This window comes from Chiroxiphia lanceolata, chromosome Z, assembly GCF_009829145.1.
Source record: "Chiroxiphia lanceolata isolate bChiLan1 chromosome Z, bChiLan1.pri, whole genome shotgun sequence".
Classification (NCBI taxonomy): domain Eukaryota; kingdom Metazoa; phylum Chordata; class Aves; order Passeriformes; family Pipridae; genus Chiroxiphia; species Chiroxiphia lanceolata.
Genome location: NC_045671.1, coordinates 18,914,757 through 18,941,583, shown reverse-complemented (window position 1 = coordinate 18,941,583; position 26,827 = coordinate 18,914,757). Strand labels below are relative to the sequence as shown.

At 38.1% G+C, this 26,827-nt stretch overlaps 1 protein-coding gene across 6 annotated transcripts in view; it reads right to left on the bottom strand.

Moving 5' to 3' along the window:
* ERBIN (erbb2 interacting protein) overlaps positions 1-26,827 on the bottom strand; it is a 108,030-nt gene that overhangs the window by 43,958 nt on the left and 37,245 nt on the right. For all 6 annotated transcript variants that reach the window (XM_032675483.1, XM_032675478.1, XM_032675477.1 and 3 more), the window contains 3 exons: positions 24,759-24,818; positions 13,732-13,929; positions 10,759-10,876 (listed from right to left, as the gene is read on the bottom strand). In XM_032675483.1, the coding sequence (XP_032531374.1) occupies positions 10,759-10,876; positions 13,732-13,920 (307 nt within the window). In that variant the 5' untranslated portion in view covers positions 13,921-13,929; positions 24,759-24,818. The remainder of the gene's footprint in view (positions 1-10,758; positions 10,877-13,731; positions 13,930-24,758; positions 24,819-26,827) is intronic.

Genomic DNA, 26,827 nt, shown 5'->3' with positions numbered 1-26,827 from the left:
TTTCTGGAAAGCAGTAATGGTATTTTAAAGTCCAAAAAAGATTAGGAAACTACCACAGAAAGACTACATTGTCTTGCTTATAGTCTTACCCATTGCTGTCATATAGTCTTTGTACTAAGAGAAACACAATTCCAAGAAACTTAACTCAATTCTGGTTATAGCAAGAAACCTCTTTCAGCAAACAAGAATATCCATACAGATGGAAACATCTACCATGACACAATATTCTGAGCCTGTAAAGATGAAGTTATGGATGATTTGTATGAAGTGGCCTTCTAGAAGTCTAAGTGGTCTAAGAAGTACATCAAGACCTCTTTATTGCTCATGATACAACTTCATCTTCTTAAAATAAGAATCTAGATCAACCAGAGTAAACCACTGCTAATCTCTTCCTTGGAGGCAGAGTTGTGTCTCAGACTCACTCTGAGCCTTTAGTTTTGCTGTTTGAATCATGGTGTGAGATTCTCTAAGCTTAGTTTTTCTGAAAGATTGTCACACTACTGGCCTCGGTTTGGTCCTTGGATGAAAGACTACTCCACTCCAACATGTTAAACCTTATGTTTTTAATATTAATATTAGTTTCCACTGCCTGTGTCAAGAACTCATAGAAGCACAGAAGGTTTAAATTTGTGATAACTACCTAGAAAATGAAACACAGCACATCTGGTAGAGAGGAGGATGTCAATGTAAAGTTACTCTCAAAAGAACAGCCAAATAAAATGTTAGCTATCCAAATACAGACATGTTAAATCAGCATGCTTTTGTACACAGTTGGCGGACTTTGCAGTAGTCTCATGTTTGACTACGCCTTGGGCAAGAGGCAGCAACAGTTTTAACAACAAATTAACAACAGAAATTCAACTGACAAGAGAAACCTAACAATGAAGGAGGCTGGAAGTTTAATTTTGCTTCCTCTTTGAGCCAGGATTACTATGGTACACACCATCTTAACCAGCCTCACTCAATAGTTTGGTATGGGTAAATGGCCATTGTTCCAAAGAGCAGCCTAACAGGAACAACAGCGTGAAATGCACCTAATATTTGTAATACACATTCAGAAGACAGGGGAAAAAAAATAGTAGAAAAATAGTAGACTGCTACTCTCTACGATGCGATAAGAAGTTGCATTTACTAACTGGCTATGTGACAACCTTCTGACAACTTGTCCTCAGCTACACTCCTGCATGCTAGAAACACACAATTACTGTTGGATCAGTATTCTCTTCTTGTTCCCACCAAGAAAGCAAATTGAAAATGTAAGTAAGAAAGAAGAGTAAGTAAGAAAGTAAGTAAGTAAGAAGGCAAAGAGACACTGGAAAAATATATGAGGGAAGGAAAAAGGGTTGTAGAAAACACCTTTTAAGAGGATCTGTTCCTCGTTTCTCTGCTTTCCATCTATCCTCAATGTTTTGAATATTCTTCCCCACTAAGGAACGTCAGCAGATTTCAAGGGACTCTGTGACCGTATCTTTCTGCACTCCTTTTGTAATGCTGTGCTAACTAATCTATTTGATAGCCACCTCAATCCTTCCATGAGCATCTGATTAAATGAGTATTGCATATTAAGATCCACATTCTTTTTTAAATCTCATTTTTCTTCTGTTTTTCTTACTGCTTTCTTTATACACTGATACTCATGAATTTTAGAAGACAATGAAACAGATCAGCTAGTCTGTTGAATTGTTATCCCACTTTCATTGAAAGTAGCATATGGACAGGTTCTTCATCCCATTATTTCCTACTCTACATGATAACCACTGCCCCCAACACATTTCAGTGCTCCACCTGATTTACAGATCAGTCTTAATGTTTTCCAAAAAAAAAAACCAAACCATCACAATTGTGGACTACGACCATTTGCAGAGCACAACAGGAGAAAACACAATTTGCTGATTACCTTTAACCACCAAATCCAAACTGAATTGGGAGCAAAGTACTTTTTGTACTGTGGTTTCCCCATAGAAGTTAGATTTATGTAACAGTTTTAAACACTTGTTTGTTCCTTTCTCCCTGTCTTCGCAAATTTCAGGCACTTTTAAACTCACTGGCCAGTTTCTACCAAAACCAACACTTTAAAAAAAGAAAAAAAAAAAAAAAAAAAAGAAGGGGGGCAAGAACTAGAAGATTGTTAAAGAAAATCTGGCAGTAAGGTAGGGGAGAAGAATTTAAAATTCTTGTCTGGACAAAGCCAATAGCAGAAAGCACTCATCATTCAGAACTCCATTTGGCAAAAACTCGCCAGCTAACCAGGCTAACCTAGAAAGTAGTATTCAATCATGATCCAAGACCAGCTGTGGCACATGCCCAAAGGACATACCAAAAGGTCACACAAGGATTTTAGGTCAATGGCCACAAATCTGGAAGTAATCAGCCTCAGTTCTGGATCATGTAACACGGCTGAAATATGGAATTTCACATGATTTCTAATTCCCTAGAGAACAACGATTGTTTTGGAACAGCCTGTCAGAGTAAGTGTGCACAAATGTCCTTCTGCCTGGAATAAGGTAATTCTAAGTATAACTGGGGTCCCCCCACCACCTGGAGTTACACTCATCTTCTCCCCTACATAGCACAATCCTTTCCTGTCACGAGGGTCAGTGTAATTTGCAGAGTTTCTCTTGGAGAGAAAATGGGGACAATTTTTTCTCTCCATCAGATAAGATTTTTTTTCACTCAATTCTCTATTTATAGAAAATTGTGCAAGTCACATCCACTGTTGGGAGAACCCTTTACTGCAATGGATCCCAGAGCTGACAGTCCCATATACTACTGTTTCAGCCCTACTGCAGATGGGGGCTTGCTCTGCTGCTCCTACTGTACTTATGTAGTCATATTTTTCTTCAGAAACGAATGCTAAAACTAGTATGCCCAGACTTCAGTTATAGAAACCACTACTGCTATTAAGAAGTGGCAGTGCCTACAAATCAAGTTACACCTCTTTTCACAGAGGTGTAAGAACATTTCACAGAAATGTTTTAAACAGGCTTGAAAAAGAAAAAAAATATTTGTTCAATTCCTAAAAAAGCACAAAGAAAATCGCTAACACACGAGATACCTGTGGAAGCCATATGGCTGATGTCCCCAAAGGAGAGTCTACAGCTTGATCTCTCAGTTTGTGGGCAATGTGAGGAAAAAAAATTCTCTTCAAACAACAAGCACACTAAAAAGCTCTCTCTAGCAAAATAAACGAAACTACAGCCTGCTGCACATCCATTCCACTCTGTAAGTGGAAATATACTTACAAGCATAGAGGACACAGAATCAAACATATCGGCTCATTTTGCATGAATACAAATGTAAACTTAATTACCTACTTTCTTCCCTCAGCTAGTCTATTCATCCTGGTTCCAACTTTTGGGCAATCAGCTCCACCATAAAAAGAGAAGCTTTTGTTTTTCTTCCCCTCAGGCCCCTGCTGTATCTGTCCTTCCAGCCAATATGGATCAAACATAGCAATCAAAATATTTTCAAGAATACATGCCACAACTCTCCCAAAGATTATGAAAAATCCGTTTGCAAGAGCTGAAATTTTAAAATGAAAATTTAAAGTACCAGTCACAGTCTATATTGTTATATATTTAGCCACAGTCTATATTGTTATATATTTATGTAATTTACTTTAATTTGGGATTTCTGCCTAACTTCTAAACTGAAACCAGCACTTTTCATTATTCGAACTAAGCAGTGTATTAGAGCACAAACAATTCAATGCACATCCTTCCTTTTGAACATTCATTCCTCTTCCCAGAATTCTTAAGAGGAAGGATTCCTTGCAGCAGCTGGTTTCAGATCAATCAGCATCTCAGGTCCATAAGATACAAGGCTCATCTGTAAGACAGCAGTTAATGCCTTTCTGCTTAGACTTTTGTGGCTTTGGGGTTTTTATTGCTTTTATACACATATACTGGCACAGCTAAGATAGTGCAGCAAACCCGTAAGAGTCTTCCAAGCATTTGTCCTCAAACCTTTTGGAAGAACTTTGGTTTTCAGATTAAGGTATCTCTAGGTCTGTTCTAGCCCTGTCCCTTACACAGTGTAAAGGAGGAGTGTGAGTAGCAAGATAGGTTCCTGAATGCCTTTTCTGTGGAAAAAAAAAAAAGGATAGCCAATAATTCTGCTTCTTGAAGGCATGCCTAACACACCAATTTACATAAAAATAACATGCCAGGGCAGGGTAAAATTGCAAAATGTGGAACACTAGAAGGGTTGTGGGCAGCAGTTGTGTTCATAATGCTGTCTTGGACAATTATCAAGGTTCATGTGGTTTTCAACTATGTCTAATTCATGGATGGAGTGCTGTCGAGTACCCAGCGTAGCACAAAACTGAAGTGTAACATAAACATTTAAAGCTGCTTTGTTTTTCACACCCCCGGTCTCTACCCTGGGCTGCAAATTCAGCATTATCTGTCCAGTTGCTTTTAGTTGCTACACGAGGAGTGTCACTCAAAGCACATCCTGTTACAAAAACAAAGATACAAGCTTCTCCTTTGGTCAGCTGGTAAGGCGAGTGGCAACAGCAGTGACAGCACCACTGGCTACACTAAGTTCTGAGTGGGCTAAGCCTTCGTTTGAAGTGGGCAGAGGGTTCCTGGAGTCAGGGGGAAAACGAATAACAGCTGAGAGACTTGCCAGGAACCAGCCAGGTCCCAACAGCTCTTGCAAGCGAGGCTGACATGGAGAGAGGCATAGCCAGAGGCTTCAGTGAGTGTGAGTGACTGGGAGCCTGACACCAGGGTGCAGAAGAAGGATATGGCAGTTCACAAGGAAGAGCACAGAGCAGCACCCTTTTTTTGGCAACAAAATAGGTGTCTACCCTTTGCAACTGTCAGGCTGGGGATGAAACCCAGACAGAGAGACCACAGCCTCCCCAGGTAGATGTCTACACCCCAACAGACCTCTCGAAAGCTCAGAGAGCTCCCCAAACCCTGAGCTGCAGGGAACTCCAGAATCTGCAAGTCCTCCTGGAGCCCGAAGACAGAACTGAGTGCCATGGGTCCAAGTGTGCCCAGACAGACAACCTTTTCCAGGAAGTTCCACATTGCATGAAGAGCTCACCAGGTAACATACCATCTGGGAATCTGAGCAGGAGATTCATGCTCTCACACAGGCAGGGTGATAGCCCTGCCTTAAGTCCTGGGAAGCTGAAGGTCAGTTAGCATTCAACCCTGAGCCAGCAGGCCCAGCTAATTAACATGAGAAGGGAGACTGGACTCTCGTCTCAGCTCAGAGCAGGAGAAAGAGTGTTCCCTGGGCTACCAATGTGCTCCTAAAAAGGAGATACAATGCTCTGGAGCTGGAAGGAGAAGAATTCATGATAGGTAGTCAAGATCAAGAAGAAAATTCTACTAAGTTTGTACAATCAGCTTCAGGGTGACCTAAGCCTTCCAGTACCTGTGACAGGACGAGGGGGAATGCCTTCAAATAGAAAGTAGGTTTAGATTAGATGTTAGGAAGAAATTCTTTACTGTGAGGGTGGTGAAACATTGGCTGCCCAGGGAAGTTGTGGATGCCCCATCCCTGAAAGCATTCAAGGTCAGGCTGGATGGGGCTCTGAGCCTGGTCCAGTGGAGGGTGTCCCTGTCCACAGTGGGGGCTTGAAATTAGATGATCTTTATGCTCCCTTCCAACATGAATCATTCTATTCTATGATCCTATTCTATGTTGTCATTACAAGTAAATCCACATCTAAAAAGCCCCTAATTACTTCTACAATACCTTTTCTGTGTTACAAAAATTTCTTTTGAGTGCAGGAAGAGATTTTTATTAAACTTTTTGCAGAATTTCACATATGTATACTCAAATTTCACATTTAAAACCTTAACTGCACTGAAATTCCATTTTATTAGCATCCTCTCTTACACAGAGATCTCTTTATTCTGAACAGACAGATCTTTTTCAGTACCTTCAATAGGACAATGTATTTAGGAAAAAAATACTACAAAGACTTGAATAAAAAACTTTAAATAGAATGGCTGCCTGCATTTGTGATAAAATTTATAACCTCTATACAATGATACACTACAGTAGACCTACAGACTCAGAAGTCTGCAGCAAATCAATTATCTTTTATTTCACTTTCATGGATGATATAAAACCCCTGCTTCTGTCTGTCCCTCTCACCTTCCATCAGTATAAGAAGAGAAATAGCAATTTTACAGCAAGTTACTTCTGTATTCAGGATCTTCCCCTCTTATTTGCCTGCAGAAAGTAAAACTTGGACCTGTATCCCTCTATTAACTATGAATAATTCTCAATTCCTTGGAAAAAAAGATTCCTAAGTGTACCAATGTAAGACTAGACAGTTTCCTGAATTCTCATTCTCCAGCTCCCCAACTTCTGTCACACAGTGTGCTAAAGATAGTTTGCCAAATCAACAGATTATTTTAGAACAGTGAAGAAAACATATTTGATCTAAATTTGCATCTGTTAACAAAATTCTTTAAAATTACTGCCTTGAAGGCAGGGGGGTGAGGGGAGGGGAGTGTTTTCTTGGGTTTAGTTTGTGTATTTTTCCAAGAAGATTCCATGCAATACAGACTGACAAATTGACATGTTTAAATTTGCTGTAACATCATTGTAGAAGAAAACACACCTTAGTCTCTAAGACACTTTTGAAGGTACCACTTTTTCCAGAGCCCCATGTTTTGGTCTTGCTGGTTATTTTCTGATTCTGCTGTTTAATCCTCCAAATATCTGAATAATGTGAAACTTAAAAATTCAATCTTTTTCTTTCATCACCAGCATGTAGGGAAAAGTAGATAATTTCACTGGTTCCCACTAGACTAACTCCACAGATACAAGCAATTTCAAGTGCATTTCCCAGGCTTCTAGGAAATTCAAATTACTTGATTCTCAGAAGTTAACTCTTCTGTGCATTTACATACACCATCATACACTGTATATAAATGCTTTCCCGTTCTACAGAGACAGTCAAAAGTATTTCCTCAACAGTCTTCCATATTGCCCTAGATGCATGCTAAGGCTGGCATTCCAGAGTCACAAGGAAAGGACTGTCCCCTGAAGGCTAACAAACCTTGAAAGAGATTGATTTATGGGTAAGGAGTAGGTTGCAGGGTTTTTTTCGTGGGTGGTGGGATTTTTTTCCTGTACAGCTGTAATATATAAATAAGTTGGCTATACAGAATTAGAAATGTTCTAATTTACTTCAGCTTCATAAATAAAACACTCATTTTTTTATGCTGCTCTTACACTCTGTATGTTGCAACTTCTCTTTAGGATGTAACACATCAGATTACAGTACTGGGAGAAAAGGGTACCTCTCAATGCTTTCTACAAGGCTGGATGTAATTTCTGGTGTAGGAACCCAGTTGCTTATTGTACCATTTGTTCAAGTACCATTTCATCTTTGTAGCTAGAACAGCATTAAGCTTCAGCCAAAAATTTCAAAGCTGAAGTATACCTCGAAAGAAGCAATGGGATACCTTTGATATTAAGGGTTTACAATAGCCTTGGGAATTAGGTTAAAATGCCATAAAAGGACAATGGAAGCACTCTCTACCAAAAACTACAGAATTTATTGACTAATACCAAATAAACTACAAAGGCAGAGTTAAAACTAACTCTAGTCTATGCTTGCTGCACACATAGCAGCAATTTGGTATGTTTAGGCTATACTTGTGCCATGACCGCTTCAGCAGCCATGAAAAATACATTCCAAACCATACTCTTGTACAAAGACTTCTGTGTGCTCCACAAGACACAACCATTAGAGACTTGTACCCCGTAACTCAGCATGTTTCAAAACATTCACCACTAAACTGACAGAGTAGTCAAATGAAGACTACTAAATGAAAACTCCATCTGTCTGGCTCGAGGAGGCCAAATAAGAGAAGGTGCTGGACTCTGGGAGCATACAGGGAAACATGCATGTCTCCTGGCTTCCTGTATTTTACCGAATTTTCCCTAGGCTTCTGCATTTGGCCACTGTTGGAGACAGGACACTAGACTAAATGAATCCTTGGTCTGATTAAATATTATTAGATATTCTTAAGTATCCACATGTGCACATCTGCTGTGTCTCTGTTACAAAGTTTTATATATTGTGTGTATGAAACCAGATACATTTAAATCAGAAATTAAAAGGGCAAGATTTCTCATGAGCTATTAAAGCACCATTAGGATTGCTTGCATGGACTAATACCTTTTATGTAACAAATGTGGTACCTTGAAGAATTTCTGCAATTTTGATCTTTCATCTAAACACCAAATATTATGCATACACACATATATATGCACGTAGTTCCACTTGGAGACGTGGATACTCTCCTGTGCAACAGGTTTCACTCTGAGCCAGACTGCAATTCATGAGGTAATCTGAAACCATTTTAAAACTGAAGCTTAGTTTTTCATTTTTCAATCAGCTCTTTAGAAAACTAAATACTTTGGTCAACACATTTGATTAGGCCTATGCCACAAATGGTTGAAATATTCTACAGGAAAATCCTATTATATTTTATGTATGCTAGTATTTGAAAATCAAAGTCTAAATAACTACCCTTCTAAAAATATAACCTTTAAAACTAAATGCATATTTGATCTAAAGGCATCTGCAATTCAAATTTAGCTCCATCCACATCAGAAGAAAATATTTAATGCTATATCAATACTACAAGAACAACAGAGGAACCTTTCACTTGCCACAACCACAGGAATCTGAAAAATACACTGAATTATTTTTGAATTCAGCATCTCTCATCATCCTGCATTATTGGAGACTAATCTCCATTAACTGGGTTTTTTTATAAATCAGAGGAAAGCAATCCCTGTGCTTCCCACAAAGGCCACACTCTATTCTTTTGATATGCAACAAAGAAAAAGGAAGAACTGGAGACTTTTATAAATTTTGCTAATCTCAGAAAACTAGTAAAATCCCTTCTATAAAGTTCTACTACAGACATACATCAGAACAATCATGGATAGTGGGAACTTGAGCAGTAAATTCTTACAAAAAGAAAAGCAGACACAAGGGAGGAGAATAGGCTTGCAGCTGTCAAGAGAAAAATCTTCCACGGTTGCAACAATGGACAGAAACAGAGAAAGGGAAAGCCAACAAACTGAAGTCTCAAATAATACTAAATATATTACAATAAACAGCACTATTTCTTCGTTTACCCAACAGGAACAAACAGGGACCGTGATTTGGTTGTTTTGAGTTTTACAGAGATTTCAGGACTACCGGGAGACAACATGTCCCCAGTAAACAAGCCTGTGACCTCAGGACTATTTTTTATCTGCAAGACTGGTCAGAGAAGCTATCCAAATTGTGATAAGACTTAGAACAAGCACATGATAATAGTGTAAATAAGCTTGTACCCTGTCATTTCTCCGAAGGGTGTCAAAAAAATCCCCAACCTCTAGTTAACAGAGCTTCACAGTTTAGTGGGATACTGTGTCATATGTCTCAGAGAACAAGTGCTCTTTCAGTGGCTCTCTGAAGGCTTAGCTAAAGGCCATTCCATTCTGGACACACAAGTAGCTCCCTAGCTCCAGCTGTCTATTTAAGTACATGAGCTATGGAATTTGCCAGCACTAGCACTCAAATCCCCCTTTGCTGCTTTTAGGTCTTCTGCATTGAGAACTTGTGTTGCAAACAGTTAATACTTTCAACAGTTTAGTCTAGGACAAAAAGATGATTCTTTCTCTGTTGTGTGTTACTCTGACAGTTTAAGGCCAGTGTTCTTTAAGAAAGACTATCTATCAATCCACTTGTACCAGGAACAGAGCAGTGACAACCAGGTCAATTTATTACACTAAATGCTGTGTTCCTTAGGCAGAAATAATAAAGTAACAGTTTAAGTACACATTGGGCTACAACAATCAAGTAGAATGCCAACACTTCAACAACTGGAATGCTTTCTTAGTAAAGCAGAATTTACTTCGCTTTGTGGAGTCATTATTAGCTAGCAGCCCAAATAAAACAATGAATTGAATATGACAAAATCTTTGGAATATTTACGTAATTACTTTCAAATATTATTTCAATGAGAGGTCCTTTTCTTTCACTTTGAATTAGTAAGAGACAACTATTTCATCTTCTTCAATTAGCATGACTTAACTTTTCTCTCAAATAAGTCTCACACCTACATCTGAAGACAATGTAAGTTATTTCAATTTCCTCATAATTGCATACATCTGCCAGCTTGCCAAAGTAGCACAATCAGTAAACCCCCACGTACAAAATACTTGGCTGACAACATTTAATTTATAAAAGGCTGACGCACACAGAATGATAGACTTTTAACTCACAGACAAGTGAACCAACTCATGTCTGTGGAGACAAATACTTTTCCTCACAGCAACAGTTACCATCCCCAGAGCAGGACAGCAAAGCAGCCAATTTTTTGACAGCTTTTTTTAAAAAAACCAAATCAATTTCTGTATGAAACAAAATACAACAACAGAATCCAGCAAAATTTTACAAACTCTTGTGCAACCACTCTTCAGTATAGTGACAGATGATAAAAGTTACTAAAACCAACACATTTGAGCTTATGCACTTTGACAGTATTGTTTTACGGTAATGAATCTCAAAGGACAAACCAACCAGTTTAAGAAATACAATTAAGTATCACAACCAGACCATAAAAAGCATCTTTTATTGTAAGCAGTGATTTAGAGCAGTAATCTAAAAATTACTAGCTGTGTAGCTTTGAGAAATTATACTTTCATTGCTGTCTTTGTACAGTCAACGGTGTTTTGCCTTTTAGTCACCCCAACATAATAAGCAAAGTGACTTACCATTCTTGCTGACATCCAGTTCCCTGAGATTAATGAGATTTGCAATGGATGCTGGCAATGTGGTTAGATCATTGTCTGGCAAACTCAGCTTGTGTAGAGACTGACAGTTAAAAAGTTGCTATTGAAACAAAGAAAAAAGTGCATATGATTTTCTCTCAGTTTCCTCTATATAGATTTTGTTTTTAATTCCTTTAAACTTCTGATCTCAAGGCCTGAAGGCCAGATTATTTAGAGTTTTTTTACTACAAAAACTTTATTTAACTAGTTTCATTGAAAATTGACTAAGTTTACAATGCTCAGGAAAGCAAAAAACTGCAAATGGTCACAAGTCAGCAGCTTAACACTTCCTACAAATTCCTTCCAGTATCTTAGAAACTGTGACCTGTAGTTACACACAGACCTGCAAACATTGCAAAATATTTTCCATAATAGACATGCCATGTAATACCCCAGAGGTAAATAGAATTTATTAAAAAAAGAAATTAAAAAAATTGATAGACATATCTTTTAAAGTCAAACAGTTCTGGAACACAGAATTTCACTAGGCATTGATCTCCTCCAAAAGTTCAAATTTCATTTTGTTATATCTTACAATATTTTCTCCCTTCATGCTTTCTACTTTAAGTACAAAAAAATCCAACAAAGTTATCATGAAAACTAGTGAAGTTTGAGCTATGGGTATAGAAAACTGTTTAATCTCTTCTGTATACATGCATTACCACCTTTATCAAATACTTGCTCAGAGCCAGATCTCTTCCCATATGCAAGGTACCTAGAGATTCTTACCCAAAAGCTTTACAAATTGACAAAATAGGGCAAGTAAGATTAATGTAATGGAAGAAAAATCCTCAACTGATATGTAGGAAACTTACAGATAGTACAAAATAAATAATTCTGAGAAAGGTGTTGAAAAGATTCATCTAAACAATTTATGATGAATATTCCTTTCCTGACAATTTCTGGATAAGATTATTCGTAAATACCCTGACTTAGTATTCTTCTCTTTTGGAATTCTGAGAAAAGATCATAAAAAACTAGGAAGTGTTCAATTTAATTAAAATTTATCCCAATCACCATCATAGCAATGGGCTTAGTTTGACCAAAGTTTTTTATTGCTCTCTCAACCACGAGGCCATTATTTCAACCAGAAACTGTTGAACAAGCCCCATTTATGTAACATTTGCATACACCACCTCAGAGCAAAAGCAAGCATAAATTAGCAAAATGAACAGTTAAAGGAATGAGCTTTAACTTGTCTACTGCTGTTTCCAATTCCTCATGAATGTGTCTGTGTTAGAACTAGTTAATGTCATTAAGGCTTTGAAGAGTTACAAGTTACTTCAAATATATATGGGAAGGACAACTTCGATGAGCTTGTGTTTTGGAGTCACTCCTTTATTTCAAGAACACATTAAAGCCCTTCCCTGAAAACAATAATCCAGACTCTTGGAATCATTAGAAATTTCCCTGATTAATCAGGTCAAAGTACATGCTGCACAAGGAATTGCAAGATCCCTAAAGGAAAATGAGAGGGAAGGGAGCTTTTAATGGTGTTGACTTTGTAGTTGTTACTTTTGTTGTTGTTCTTTTTTAGTGTTTACATATTCATAATTACTGCTAGTAAACCATGGAAGTCATATAATTAAAGACTATTTTACTGCAGAATTTCAATTTCTTCCAAACAGAAAAGTGAGAGAGAAAAGTAAAACTGTTACAGTTTAACCTCTTTAGCTCAAATGCATACTATAGCACTTGGGATAAACAGGGTACCTTTTCAGACGTTTCAAATGCACAGTCAATTTTGGAAGTGAGACTATACACTAGCATTCCATGTAAAATCAACTTCTCTGCCATGATGCTCATGCTGTGCCCTCAGGCAGTCAGGTAAATTAAGGAGCTATACTGTAAGAACTTAGTTTTGAAGTAAATTGGAATTCTGAAAAGATTCAGGGCAATTAAAAAAATCCAAAAGCCACAGTGATGGGTCATTTCAGTGATCAGGCTGACAAGTAGCCCCAAGCCAGCTGTGTTGTGGCATACAAAGGCCAGAAGACGACAAAGCACCACCATGGGCAAAGAGAAAAGGGGAGTGGGAATGTCTTAACTAGGCTTCAGAAAGCTAGAGAGGGCCTTATAAGTACTGCACCCTTCATATTTGAAATGGCTTAATTAAAAGCCTTTTTCAGAGTTGAAAGACTAAATAAAAGGGAAAAGTAATACACAGCTTGAAACTCTGGTTCCAAATTGGCTAGGATCATTTCAAATATTACAGGCCTTCCCTTACAGCTCTTCTATGGATAGTTTTAATATCACAATTTCTTTCAAATCAATCAATAAAACATCTCTACTATGTCTTCATTATCCCTTAATTTCTCTGTATGTATTCTTTACAGTATTTGAATTTATATGTGAGGGTGTTTTCTTTTGAAAATTGAAAGGGTAGCAAAACACAATGACCAAAATTACTTAAAAACTGAAAAAAAAAATGTTTAGCTTCTCAGAAATAACCCTGTAAGTATGGCTTGTTCTAATGTACAAACACATTACTTGAAGCAAGTGTAGGCTACTACATGTCCCTGCAGTTAAGATAACAGAACAAAAAGGAACAAAACATAAGTGTTCAAGCAGTCTTTCTAATCATGGGGATAATTAAACCTTAGACTAGACAAAGGTAAGCAGTAAACTGCCCAATTCTCAATGCACAAGCTGACACTGCCACAGAAATAAATTTATTAGCCAGTCTCTTCTACCATGCACCTCTCTTAGGCTAGTTCAGTTGCTTAAGCAGTTTCATTCCAACTCATGCAGCAAAGCCATCAGGATGGAATAAATAAACTTTCAGTCTACCAGGGCTGCTTCACTGCAACCTACAGCCTAAAAGCTGAAGTGGGAATCCAGACACTCACTATGAGCTTCTACAATGCTGGTGAAGTAAAGAGTAAGTGTATCTATAAGGAAAACCACCCAACATACCTTTGGAAGCTCTTCAATCTGATTAGCATCTAAATACAGTTCTTCCAAGGTCTTTTCAAAAGTAAAAATCTCCTTAGGCACCTGTTCCAGGCTGCAGTGAGAATAATCAAGGGTAGTCACAGTTTCCTCCTCTCCACGAAGACAGCGGCATGGCACCAGCCGCAAAAACAAATTCCTCTTCGTTGTCATTTTCAGGCACTGTAAAACAGAAATTGGTCGATTTAAAAACCGAGACAACCTCAAAAATACCCACATATGCAGCTTCTCAGACTTCAACTGGCTGCTAAATACTTTAAAAAAAAGGAAGTTTTGTGTGTGTGTGTATATGCATATGTTTGTATATGCATGAGAGACAGTGAGGAGAGTTATTTTCTTTTAAATACAACAGATTAGTAATGACGTTAAATGGGATTAAACACATTTAATACCAGAAGATGAAGTCAAAATTTAGCCTGTGACTTCTCACCTTCTAATACAGCCTTCCGTTGCAGAGAATCAGAGAACTTTGAGGCAGCATTTCTGAACTCTCAGTTTTGTCTTTGCAACATAGCTTATCTCTACCTTTACAAAGGTCAATGGGATATTTTTGTTCAGTATAATAAAATCCACCCCCTACAGATAATTAAAATATAGCTGTAGGAAATCTAATGGTTTTATTTCTGCATGTAAACTCATGTACCTTAATTTCAAATCTCTCATTTAACAACACAACAGAATAAAAAGAACCAGCACGGCCACTACCAATTGTTCTACCTACAGCTTAAAGGGAAGGTTTCCAAGTGCACAGACAACAAAGCAACCTCTTTTGCAATTTCATTCACTTTTGAAAACGTGCACAGCGGAACTAAGGAAACTTCACCTTGCTATGGAAATGTATCTTTCTTCCTTGAAACTCAGTCGTTGTTACAACAGTACCTTCTACTCCCGCGAGGTGGCAAACCTAAATGGTGCTGACTAGCTGATGACTGACAGCACACATCAGCTGTGCTCCTGCCTCTTTTCTCCTCAACAAGATCCCAAGTTTAGGTCTCTTTCTCCAATTAGCAATGGATTTTCACAAAATCTTCAGAATGTCACCCCTTAAGCTTCAAGTCTGTCTTGAAATCAGACGACAGGCTCAATTTTTAAGGAAGGACCAACATACGCAGACCAACAATATGATCATGTAAGCTTCATTTCCTCAGGAAATTGGCCTAAAAATACATACTTCTCCAAAATGGCATTGAGTACTTATTTTCTCAATCAACTGCCAACACTCCAAATGAAAATGTGCTTTTTTAATCTCCATTTTTTTGAGGGAATTGGAAATTATATTTCAACTTCTGAACTGGTGACAGGAAACTTTCTTCTCCAAGTGTCAAAAAAGTCTTTCAGACACATTTAGCAGATTGCACTTCAACATTCAGACGGCACGTTAGTAACACTGTGAGAAAATAAAGTACCATGACCACTGCACTATGTAAAGTCAAAGGCTGCAAGCCCTCTTTTCTTACTAAGACACCAAAAAAGTAATGCACTTGGATTTTCCTCTACATGCAGCTTAGCTTGCCAAGTACTTCACAGTATGTATAATTCATATGACAACAGATCAACAGACTGCTATACTTTAGTGTTTTCATTAGAACTTATCACTCGGGCTGTGAACAGTCAGATTCTACATCCATCCATCAAAAAGATGGAAGAGAACTCTTCGTTAGAATAGTGGGATATCAAAACTTCTTTTTTTAACAATGCTTCAGTGTTGCTAGGATTTAATTAAAGTGTTGATTATCATCAGAAGACAACACTTCCCATATAATTCCCACCATGTTATTTAAATAAAAAGTGATCTAAAAGGAAAAATATATAACCATATTGCTACACAAAGAGTTTGGAGACTGCAAATACCACAGGAGAGATGTCCACAGAATAGGAAAGTCAGCAAAAGAGAGAGCATAACCTTCTCCTGCTTCTTCCAGAGGCTCAAGTATGACATCCTCCAGCCACCCACAGACAGATGCCAATAATGCTATGGAAGCTTGTGTGCTCACTTAGTCAAAGATATCCATGCCTTCTCCAAGCCTCTGATGCCATACATGAAGACACAAGTTGAATTCCCTGCCCAACATTTACAAACCCAAAAGCCTTGAACAAAAAAGAGAAATTTTCTCATTTTCCTATTAGTTCAGAGATCTGCAAAGCTTTGGAAAACACAACACTTTGGAAAAACATAACACTTTTGAAAGAAGCATCAACAGCAGCCTCTTTAAAGAGGAGTATAAACAGGAGAATATACGACTGGAAACAAGTACTGGAAGCAGAAATTGTGAATTTATGAATCTATTACCAGAATCTGGCAGGGGAAGGCACACCTGTATCAGATCAGCTGCAGCCGTCTACAAGTTCACTTTGTCCAGTTATTTTGATTTCTAAGAATTATGTTTTGGAAACAGAATATTAGGAAGTTTACTACCTGGTTCATAAAAATAACAAAATAAGACACTATTTTTCATTCAAATCCCTCAAAATGAGCATACATTACACTGTTTGCCCTCTCTTCTTCAGTGGCTGCTCTCTTCACACGTAATTCTACTTGCCCATGTCTCAAAAGTTTCTGAATCAACAAAATTCATACGGCCTAACAATGCAAAACACACATACCTAGGTTTTCTAACTTAATCCTTTCTTTTCTAAGAGAAATCTTGAGCTTTTGGTAGGGTTGGGAAGGAAGGATTTTTTTAAAGATCACATGCATCCACAGCAATATAAACATGAATTTGTAAACAAATTCCAGTTTTTGTACAATATCAGAGCGTTGGGTCATCTCCAATCAGTTAAAGTACCTAAACTCACAACTCACATCTTAAACTAAAATAGCCAAAAAACTCATATTTAAGTATCAATTAAACAACGGTCTCCCCAAAGCACTGATTTGACCAACCTGAGGATATATCTAATTATAACTCTTCAAAACCCAGAATGAGCAAGAAAGCTGTATCTCAGTAAATGCAGGAAACTATGTAATTGATTTACTTCAAATTTATGTTTGTTCATATTTTACTTCACATACATGAAGAATTGTTTAGCATTTACGTTCTACAGCAGATAGCTGACAACACTATGAAATCGGCATGTCAGGATAGTCACAGGAAGTACTCCAGACCACCACTCTTCTGCAATATATATTTTATAAACCAACAGTCAGACATATACCCTCTCCCTATCTGTCTCTGTCTACCTATGGTCAGTTGCTCAAGCAGAAAAACTGTAATAGATGCAAAGGATCACGAACTACAAAAGAGAATCCACTGGTAGAAGTACAGAAGGTAGGAAAATGTCATTTCACACAGAATGTGTGCTTTACTTACACTGCTCCAAATATTAACTTCTCCATGGATAGTTTGGGTAAATACAGAAGGGAACACAAATATAGCATTTTTTTCTTCCAATTAGAAACCATTCTTCAGAGGAAACGTTATAGTGGCACGTACTTGGATAGATTGACTGTCCAGATGGAAGTTAGTTTCTAAAACTGTCTCAGGAAAAGACCAAACGAAAATGTGTGAGAACATACTTGCAACTATCTGGGCTGCAATTGTGTTGTGACAGTGTGCGTGTATTACAGTGCAGTACAGTGTAGTTTTAATATGAAAAGTCAATATAAATATTTTAAAAAGGTTAAAATTACAATTGCTTGGGTATCTCAACATTTTAAAATTTAGTTTTTACTGTAAACTTACTCTGTAGTTTTTCTCATATTTTTTTGATTTTTGCTAAGGATGTTTCTGTAATATGTCTTGCCTTAAAGCCCTGCCATTTTGTCTCTCTAAGAAATATCAGGATGGTTGAATTACAGACCTGTACTCTCATATACCTGTGTCTTATTGATGTGTTGGTCTAGGCTTACAAGGATATTGAATAATTGCTGTATTTCAGTTAAAGGCTGCCCTTGAAACAGAATGTGGCAAGACAAATACTATAATACTATCAGATCTACTGTAAAAACAGTGGACTGTATCTTTGTGGTGGGTTGACCTTGACTGGCTGCCAGGTGCCTGCCAAGCCTCTCTAGCTCCTGATTTCAGTAGTGCAGAGGGGCAGGGAATGGCAGTTCCAGGAAGTTCATCACATGTTGTCTCCGCTGCTCCTTCCTCCTCTCATTCTTCCCCTTCTCCAGTGTGGGGTCTTTCCCACATTAGACTGTCCATCATGGACTTCTCTGAAGTGAGCCCTTCACACAGGCTGCAGTTCTTTACAAACTGCTCCAGTGTGGGTCCCTCCCACTGGGTGCAGCCCTTCAGGCACAGGCTGCTCCAGGGGGGGTCCCCCATGGAGTCACAACTCCTGCCAGCAAACCTGTTCCAGCATAGGCTCCTCTCTCCACGGGGCCACAGGTCCTACCAGGGGCCTACTCTAGCACAAGCTTCCCACACAGTCACAGCCTCCTTTGAACATCTACCTGCTCCAGCATGGGGTTCTCCATCGTCTGCAGAGGAATCTCTGCTCTGGTGCCTGGAGCACCTTTTCCCTGTCCTTCACTGACCTTGGTGACTGCAGGGTTATCTCACGCATATTGTCACTTTTCTATCCTCGCTGTTGTGCAGCTTTTATGGTTCCTTAAATACGTTATCATAGAGGGACTACTAAGATAGTTGACTGACTCCACTTTGGCCAGTAGTGCGTCCATCTTGGAGCCAGCTGGAATTAGTTACATCCACCATGGCAGCAGCTTTAGGAAGCTTCTGCATGTGGTGCAGTCACACCTGCAGCCGCCTTGTAGAAGCCTAGCAGATAAGAGGCTAATGTGTTTGTCTCAAACACCAGTAGCAGGATAGCCATGGAGCCAACCAAGGACTGTTGGTAAGAACAGCCAAGGACTGTTGGCAGTAACACGCTGTGAGAAAGAACAAGATGTGGCTGGAGAAGAGCGCCATTTGGAGGCAGGACAGAGCTTTTCTGGGACAAATCTCCTTGTTCTAGTTCCTGGAAGGAAGCACAAAACCATACAGCACAGGCAAAGAAATGAGGTGAAGAAGTGGGCATGGACTGTAGGGGGAAAATCAACACCACCAAAGACCCCCAAAGCCCTCTGACACATTCCCAGAAAGGTCTAGAAGAACACACTGTGCATGATAACTAATTAGCATAGAAAGTGTGACACTTATCTCCAGGGCAGGGAAAACTTATCTATAAAAACGTACCACCACCAAGCCCAGGTGTGTGGGCGCCCACAGGACCCTGGACACCCCATCTGCTGGATCAATGCTGGAACCAGGACTGGTGATCTCTCTCCCTTCCTCTCTCTCTCTCTCTCTCCATCTTTAATTCAACTCTCTCTTCCCTTTCACTCTACCTCTTCATCCCAAACTGACTGCCATGTACTTATACTAGAAGGTCAGGGACATACATACCATTTTCCACGCCAGGTGTAATTTGCTAATAAAACTTCATAAGCTTTTGTGGACCTTCTGACTTTAGTCATTTCTTTTGGCCGCAAGCATCTACAAATCTTGGGTGCTCCCTCCCCCTTAAGGGTGGGATGCCACACTCCCACTACTAAAACCTTGCCACCTACACCCAATACAAACTATAAACAGTGAAACTGAATAGACTAAAATCAGTGAAGCAGAAAAGCATTGGTGTGAAGACTAATGAAAGAAAAAAAGATACACAGTAAGATTGAATACACACTAAATTTTAATCCAGAGGAGACACCATCATTCAGTGAAGCATCATTCTTCCCCGGAACTCTTTGATGATTCCCTGTACACCCCATCAGCCAAGAAATTAGCAGCCCAACAGCACATCAAAACAAAACTAACAAACAAACAAAAACCCAAACAAAAACAACAAAAACAAACAAAAAAACCACCAACCAAAAACCCACGCACAGCCTCCGGTTATCACAGTCTAAAAATTCTGAACTCAGGCTTGTTACAAGTAGAATTTAAGTACACAATAATTTTGTTCCCAATCTCTGTTAATTTGTTCTAAAAGCAACACTTTCACTGTACCATTAGTCCCTTAAATTTCTTGTCTGATGTAATAGCCCTGCTCCCCCCTCTCAAGCCTTTTAAAAAGGCGTTACATCAGCAGCAGAGCTGAAAATGAAACCAGCTATCATATGTTTATACATTAAGGCAAGACGAACTAGGCACAAAAATACACAGGCAGGTTCTTAGCCCAGTCCACTATCTACAAACTAGTTCAGAATTATGGAGCTATGTGTAGACAAAGGAAAGGGAAAAATTGTGTTGGTGAGTATGTAACCTAACATGCTGACCGACAAATGTAAGAAAGCTCAATTGGCCAACTGACAAAAGCCCAAATATACTCCTGTCAAAACAAAGAACTATGAAAAAAAATTATTTATTAAGAAACTTACCTAATCCACTAAAAAATGAATCATACACCAAAAAAAGAATTGACTACTTACTTCTTCTACATCAAAAAAAAAGTCAACACTGGACATAAAAACAAGAACCATTCTATCTTTAGAGGCATTAAGGGTTTTTTCTCTGTCTAAAGCAGCTTCAAGCACCACAGAAGACACTAAGACACAGCTATTTATCTTGCTAATCTGAGATGCTATATTGTGAAAAGTCGCAGTACAATCTCCGTGAACCTATTCCAGCTAAGGACAACACTAATACTCATGAATTTGGGAAAAAAGTAAGTATCTTAGTACTTCTAGAAAGAACACAAAACATCCTCAGTTTTTACAGTAAATGAAGCACACAATTATTCTTTCTTTGAACTCAGGAAAGACTTGGCATCTCTCACTCATCAGCAAAATTAAAAAAAGGGGAGAGGGAAGTAGAAGGCGCTAAGATTTGGTACAAGGCTTCCTCTGAAATCAGTCCAGTCCTCTTGGACAGGAATGGTGAAGTCTTAAGTTAACAGACTGCAACCACCATCTTGCAAATCCTTGCTTGAAAATGTGTTTCTCTGCAATCCTTTTTCTTATTCTCTTTGGGAGAGGAAAGGATGGCTCAAACCTGGTAGCTACTGATAAGGACCTGAAACATGAAAAGATAGCCTGTACTGTGAAGAAACTCTCTCTCTGTGAGCAGCACTGGCATTTTCTGGTTGAGGTGGCAAAGCCTTATTTGATGACTGTCAGTTTAAGGTATTTTTATCTCTTTCTCCCTTCTCATTCAAGCCTTTCTTTGTGTCTCTTCTAGGAAAAAAAAGTCCCCAAACTGGATTGGTTATGTCTTTCATTTGACTGAGATAGGCAAAAACTCAGGTCAGTACAAATGAATGAACCACAGTGCTGTACTCTGGTGGGAGAACACACAATTGGAAATAAAATGGATTTTGGAACCATGTCACCATTTTGATATGAAGCTTCCCCACTTCTGGTATGAAAAAAATGCTCAACCGCATGTCCTCATGCAGACAAGGAACACCAAAAAACACAGTATGCTTGCTCACACACAGTGTTCAGAGAAAAAGAAATAGAAGGCATTACTCTTGAAACAACAATAGTGAATGGTAACAACAGGAGGAAGAACATGTTAGTAAATAGAGTAAATAATAGCCAATTGTTAAATGCAAAAATATTAAGGATATTTGTTGCCTTTTTTGAGAACACTAAGGGAACAGAGAGGGCAGAAATCAGGGGGTTTTTACTGATTCAGCATACCAGAAAATAACCAAAACCAGCCATACTCTACTCTTAGCTTCCTGAAGTACCAAGCTTAAAGCTTTTCTTGGGGCTAACTGCTTTTCAAGTTCTCAATACCTCTATATATTAAAACAAACAAACCAAAAACATCCACCCACCTCCAAGGGTAAGATAATTTCAGGTAACTCCCAGAAAAGCAACGTCAGGCATCAATTCTGGAAATATTTGCTTAAATTATCTCTTTCATGTATTCTATAAAGTAAATTCTAACTAGATTTCAATTTATTATTTCTATCTTGTTTTCTTTAAAATATTCAGAAATCCTTTACACAATGAGAATATGAATTTCTTTTTCATCAAACTATTTTACGAAACCTCTTTACTTAGTTGCAATGGTGTAACTTGTATTGATAACATTGTCTTGCTTCAACAAGAGCGTTCTCTTGCTTTATTGAACCTAGAGGATCTCTAAACAAGTATTTGTTGCAACAGTTATTTTTCAGCTGAAAAATTTATCTAAACTGCCTAGGCTAAAACAAACCTAAAGAGTTAATTTTGACAAGTATAAGAGTATAATTTTGACCCTAAATATATCAAAAGAACTCTTTAATAATTTCTATTTATTTTCTGCAATTGTAACAAAGCAACAATAAGTCAGTACTTGGCCTTATCATGGCAAAAGCTTAACAACGGCAAAACCAGAATGACCATCGAACAGAACAAAATTATTATTTTTAAACTGAGAACAGGAAAAAAAAAATCCTCTGGCCTACATAACAAAACCAACATAACAAAACATTCTATTTCAAGGGCAGCCTTTAACTGAAATACAGCAATTATTCAATATCCTTGTAAGCCTAGACCAACACATCAATAAGACACAGGTATATGAGAGTACAGGTCTGTAATTCAACCATCCTGATATTTCTTAGAGAGACAAAATGGCAGGGCTTTAAGGCAAGACATATTACAGAAACATCCTTAGCAAAAATCAAAAAAATATGAGAAAAACTACAGAGTAAGTTTACAGTAAAAACTAAATTTTAAAATGTTGAGATACCCAAGCAATTGTAATTTTAACCTTTTTAAAATATTTATATTGACTTTTCATATTAAAACTACACTGTACTGCACTGTAATACACGCACACTGTCACAACACAATTGCAGCCCAGATAGTTGCAAGTATGTTCTCACACATTTTCGTTTGGTCTTTTCCTGAGACAGTTTTAGAAACTAACTTCCATCTGGACAGTCAGTCTATCCAAGTACGTGCCACTATAACGTTTCCTCTGAAGAATGGTTTCTAATTGGATATCATTAACAATGATGTGATTAGCATTAGATCTGAGCTTCATTTTTGATGTTTGACTTGATTGAATATTCTTTGGGTGTATATTTGTTGTGTTACTAACAAAAATTTTAAGAGGAATAAACTGATTTTTAAAACCACTGTGCTTGAGTCTCATTCACTTCTCCACAGACTAAAAACAACAAAAAAAACCAAACACCATAGAAATGCAAGGATTTTTACTAGGGCAAACTGAAGTTTGAAGGAAACTGCAGGAGTCCCACAAACCCTCATGGAACATAAAAAAAACCCAAGCTTTTTTAAAAGCTGTGACATTGATATTTCAGTATTTCAACCCTGATGTTTTCAAATGGCTAAGGAATTCCTTTACATTATGGAACTGACAAGGTTCGGACTTAATGTTTCTCATTTTTAACTTAATACATAGCCAGGAACACGAAATATTTATCCTAACAGGATACTGAAGTGCACTCCACTCCCGCTAGCCCCCATATCCCTTTTTTTTTTAAATAGGCAGTAGAAATAATCACAGCTACTGTATAGCTAGTAATCACAGCTATTTGGTACAGCTAGCTGTAACCAAGCTACTTCAGAACTGCTTTGCTTTCAGAATCCACTAATTTCTATATAAAATAAATCCATTTTCTGTTACTGTTACTGTGAAAAAAGATCCATGGAAACAAACAGGACAAGTTCCTGACTTTCTGTACAAAGAAAACAATGGAGACTAAATACACAGAGCAAGCAGACTAAGTGATGGTAAGCGTCTGAAAGAGCTACAAAACCATATTAAACCACTTATGTTTCAGGTTTAGTCCTTTGAGGCATTACATCTGTATCTACTGTACAAGTAAATACTGTGTATCACACTGTCCACACCTATTCAAACAGAAAGGAAGAGAATGTCCTAACTCCTCCAGTTAACACAGTCAAAAGAGATGAGCCAGCATAGGGGAAGTGAAGAGGTATTGCTAGTCATTTGCCCATAGGAAGCAACAAACCTTACAGAGTAGTAACCACAGCTGAGGCAATCCATCAACAGCATGGATTATTAGCACAGGGGAGAATGCCAAAGCACACAAAGCCTACAGCGTTGTAGGCTACACAAAAGGCTGGAAAACACAAGCATGTGCTACATGCTTCTATCTACTGAAGCATACACTGTTTGTAGCAATGCCAAATAAAATATGCAGAAGATTTTGTATCCTTTAAACTGATATTTTATAGTCTCAAAATTACAGTCATTGAAGAGTCAATATTTATTAGCATTTCTACAATCTGAGCAGCACTATTAATAAAATCAGAGCAGATGGAGGCTGCTCTCATATGTTGTTGGTGGTTTTCTTCTGGGGTAGGAGGAATACCAGGCAATAATGATTCCTCCACAGGAATTCATAGAGAGATTCTAAAGACAAAATATTCTATTGGGCATTCTTTTTATTCATGAAAAATACTTGCCTCTACAAATCCTTACAATATAAGGCAAAAACAACTTAGTACCATCTGCACTGGCATAATTTAATAAAGAAAAAAGCTGATTCTGAACATGCGTTGCTTTTTCATAGAGCTTTGAACAGCAAACTGAACTTTGTCTTGTATAATTGTTAATACTTTTCATGTTCTTATGCATGCTCTCTAGCTAAAAAATGTTAACCCACCAATAAGAAAGAATTGACATGATTTGATGTATGCCTAGACTTTAGATCAGCAAACCAGAAAGTAAAGTAAGAGGTCCAACAGGCATTTTAAGCATTTTTTCAAGCATCTTTCATCCAAGTTTTTGAAAAATTGCTTATCTTTTCTAAGAACTAAAAAAAAAAAAATTAAAGTTCTCAAGCCAAAATACTTAATAATGTCCAATGAGTTTTAAAACGGAATTATTTTCCTTTTCCATATATTCCCCTTTCTATATATACACACAAACATATGGAAATGGATATAATTCACTTGGGTTTTCAACAGATATCTTTGAAATAACATGAGAGATGATGCAGAATAAAATTCAAGTGCTCTGAAGGTGATTATAACAAAATAGGAATAAATAAGAGGATTTCTATTTCAAGATATTGTGTAGTTGGTCCAGAGAAAATAAAAATAAAGTACTTACCACTGTGTTACTTTTTTCTCCCTGCTGCTGCTTCTTCCCTGAGCTTTCAAAGTCAACATTCTGTTTGAGAGAAAGTTACAAAAATTTTAGTCAACCCTATCACTACTAGATAAGAACAAAGTGATGTTATATTGGATATGTATTGGATATGTATTTTGCTTTCAAAGTTTTGGTTTTGTTAAAAAGAAAAGCTGTACATGTGTGTGAACAAGAACTTGAATATTTCAGAGTACTTGAAAGACTTTCCAAGATAGTAAAACTGCACATATATTTTTGAAGGAAATAATTCTTTTATGTACAAAACATTGCTTTTTATCCTACTGTTATTTTAAAGCATTCTGTCTATAAAGTTGTTTCATTTTTACTCCTTTTATAATTACTGTTTTAAAATATTAAATATCACACAGATTTTTCTTGTACACAATTCTGAAGAAAACTAAGAAAAAATGCATCAAAAATTAACCAAACATAAAAAGAGCACATTTTTGTATTATTAACTTCAGGAATTTTTTAGGAAGTTGCAACACATAAAGCGTAACAGATCTCCGACACTAGCTTCACTGAAGTAGGGCAACTATAAACAAACAAAAACATCCAGTGCATTTGACCAAACACATTCAATATTAGCAGCTGGACCTATGGAAAGGATAAATTTTGCCTCTAACAAAGACAGAAGCAGAACATATCTTCAGAGGGATTAAATGTCATTGTGGTCAGACAGATTATCTAACTGAGCACAAAGTCATGTAGAACAGCTAAGAAGCTAAGTCAGGCAGAGTATAATTTTTCAAATTTGCAGTACACAGAAAATAATTTAAATTGTGGGGATCACAGGTAGTAGCTTCATTCAAAGGATTTACCTGTAAATGGAACTGTATTTCATGCCTTTCCAATAAAAGCAGAATAAGCCCACCACGAAATCGTCATAAGAGTAGGAGGGACCTCAACTAGTTCAGATCATCACCTTCCTACTTGTTTTGCAGAAGTAGTACAGGTACTTTGGATGACCAGTGACAAGTTACTCTCAAGGTAACAACACCTAAGGAAATCCTACTGAACTGTGCTCTAGCACATGTTATCACCCACATCAGACCAAGTCCCAGTATCTGTCAGGTTTCTCCAACCAAAAAGGCACAGCAGAAAAGCCCTAGCACTCAGCTTAAAGGATGGGGAGAGTACTTGGAGGAACTATCACGTGTTCCTCCTGTTTTTACCATTTTTTAAGTATAACCCAACTGCTGCTAGAAAATGCTTACCAGATGGGCTGCTGGATTGTCCGAGCACAGCTGTTCCAATCCCTGTACCCCAAGGGTTGCTCACATCTACATGAACAAACATTTCTTGTTCCATCTACGTATTTCAGTTCCAACTTACCACTGGCTTTAGCCTGTGGAGGGTGGAAGCAAGGACAGGTAGCCTGGGAGAAACAGAGATTGTCCAAGCAGACAAGGATCAGGTTAGGAAAGTTAAAACACTGATAAAATGAAATCTGGCTGGGGCATCAAGGGCAACAAGAAAAGCTTCTATAAGATGGCTTCTTTGCCACCTGTAGGGAGCTGGACAAACTTGAGAAGTGGGTCCATGTGAACTTCATGAAGTTCAAAAAGGCCAAGTGCAAGGTGCTGCACCTAGTGTAATCCCAGACTGGGAGGAGAACTCATTGAGAGCAGCCTTGTCGAGAAGGACTTGGAGGTTCTTGTGAATAAAAGCTGGACATGAGCCAAGAGTGTGCACTTAGAGCCCACAAAGCCAAAGGCATCCTGAGCTATATCTGAAGAAACATGGTCAGCACGTCAAGGGAGGTGAGTCTGCCTCTCTTCTCTGCCCTTGTGCCACTCCACCAATAGTACTGCATCCAGAACAAGAAGAAATTCTTTACTATGAGGGCGATGAAGCACTAGAACAGGTTGCCCAGAGAAGCTGTGGATGCCCAATCCCTGGAAGTGTTCAAGGCCTGGCTGGATGCGGCCCTGCGCCACCTGAACTAGTGCCTGGCATCCCCATCCATGGAAGGGGATCGGAATTTGATGATCTTCAGGGTCCCTTCTAGCCCAAGTCTTTCTATAACT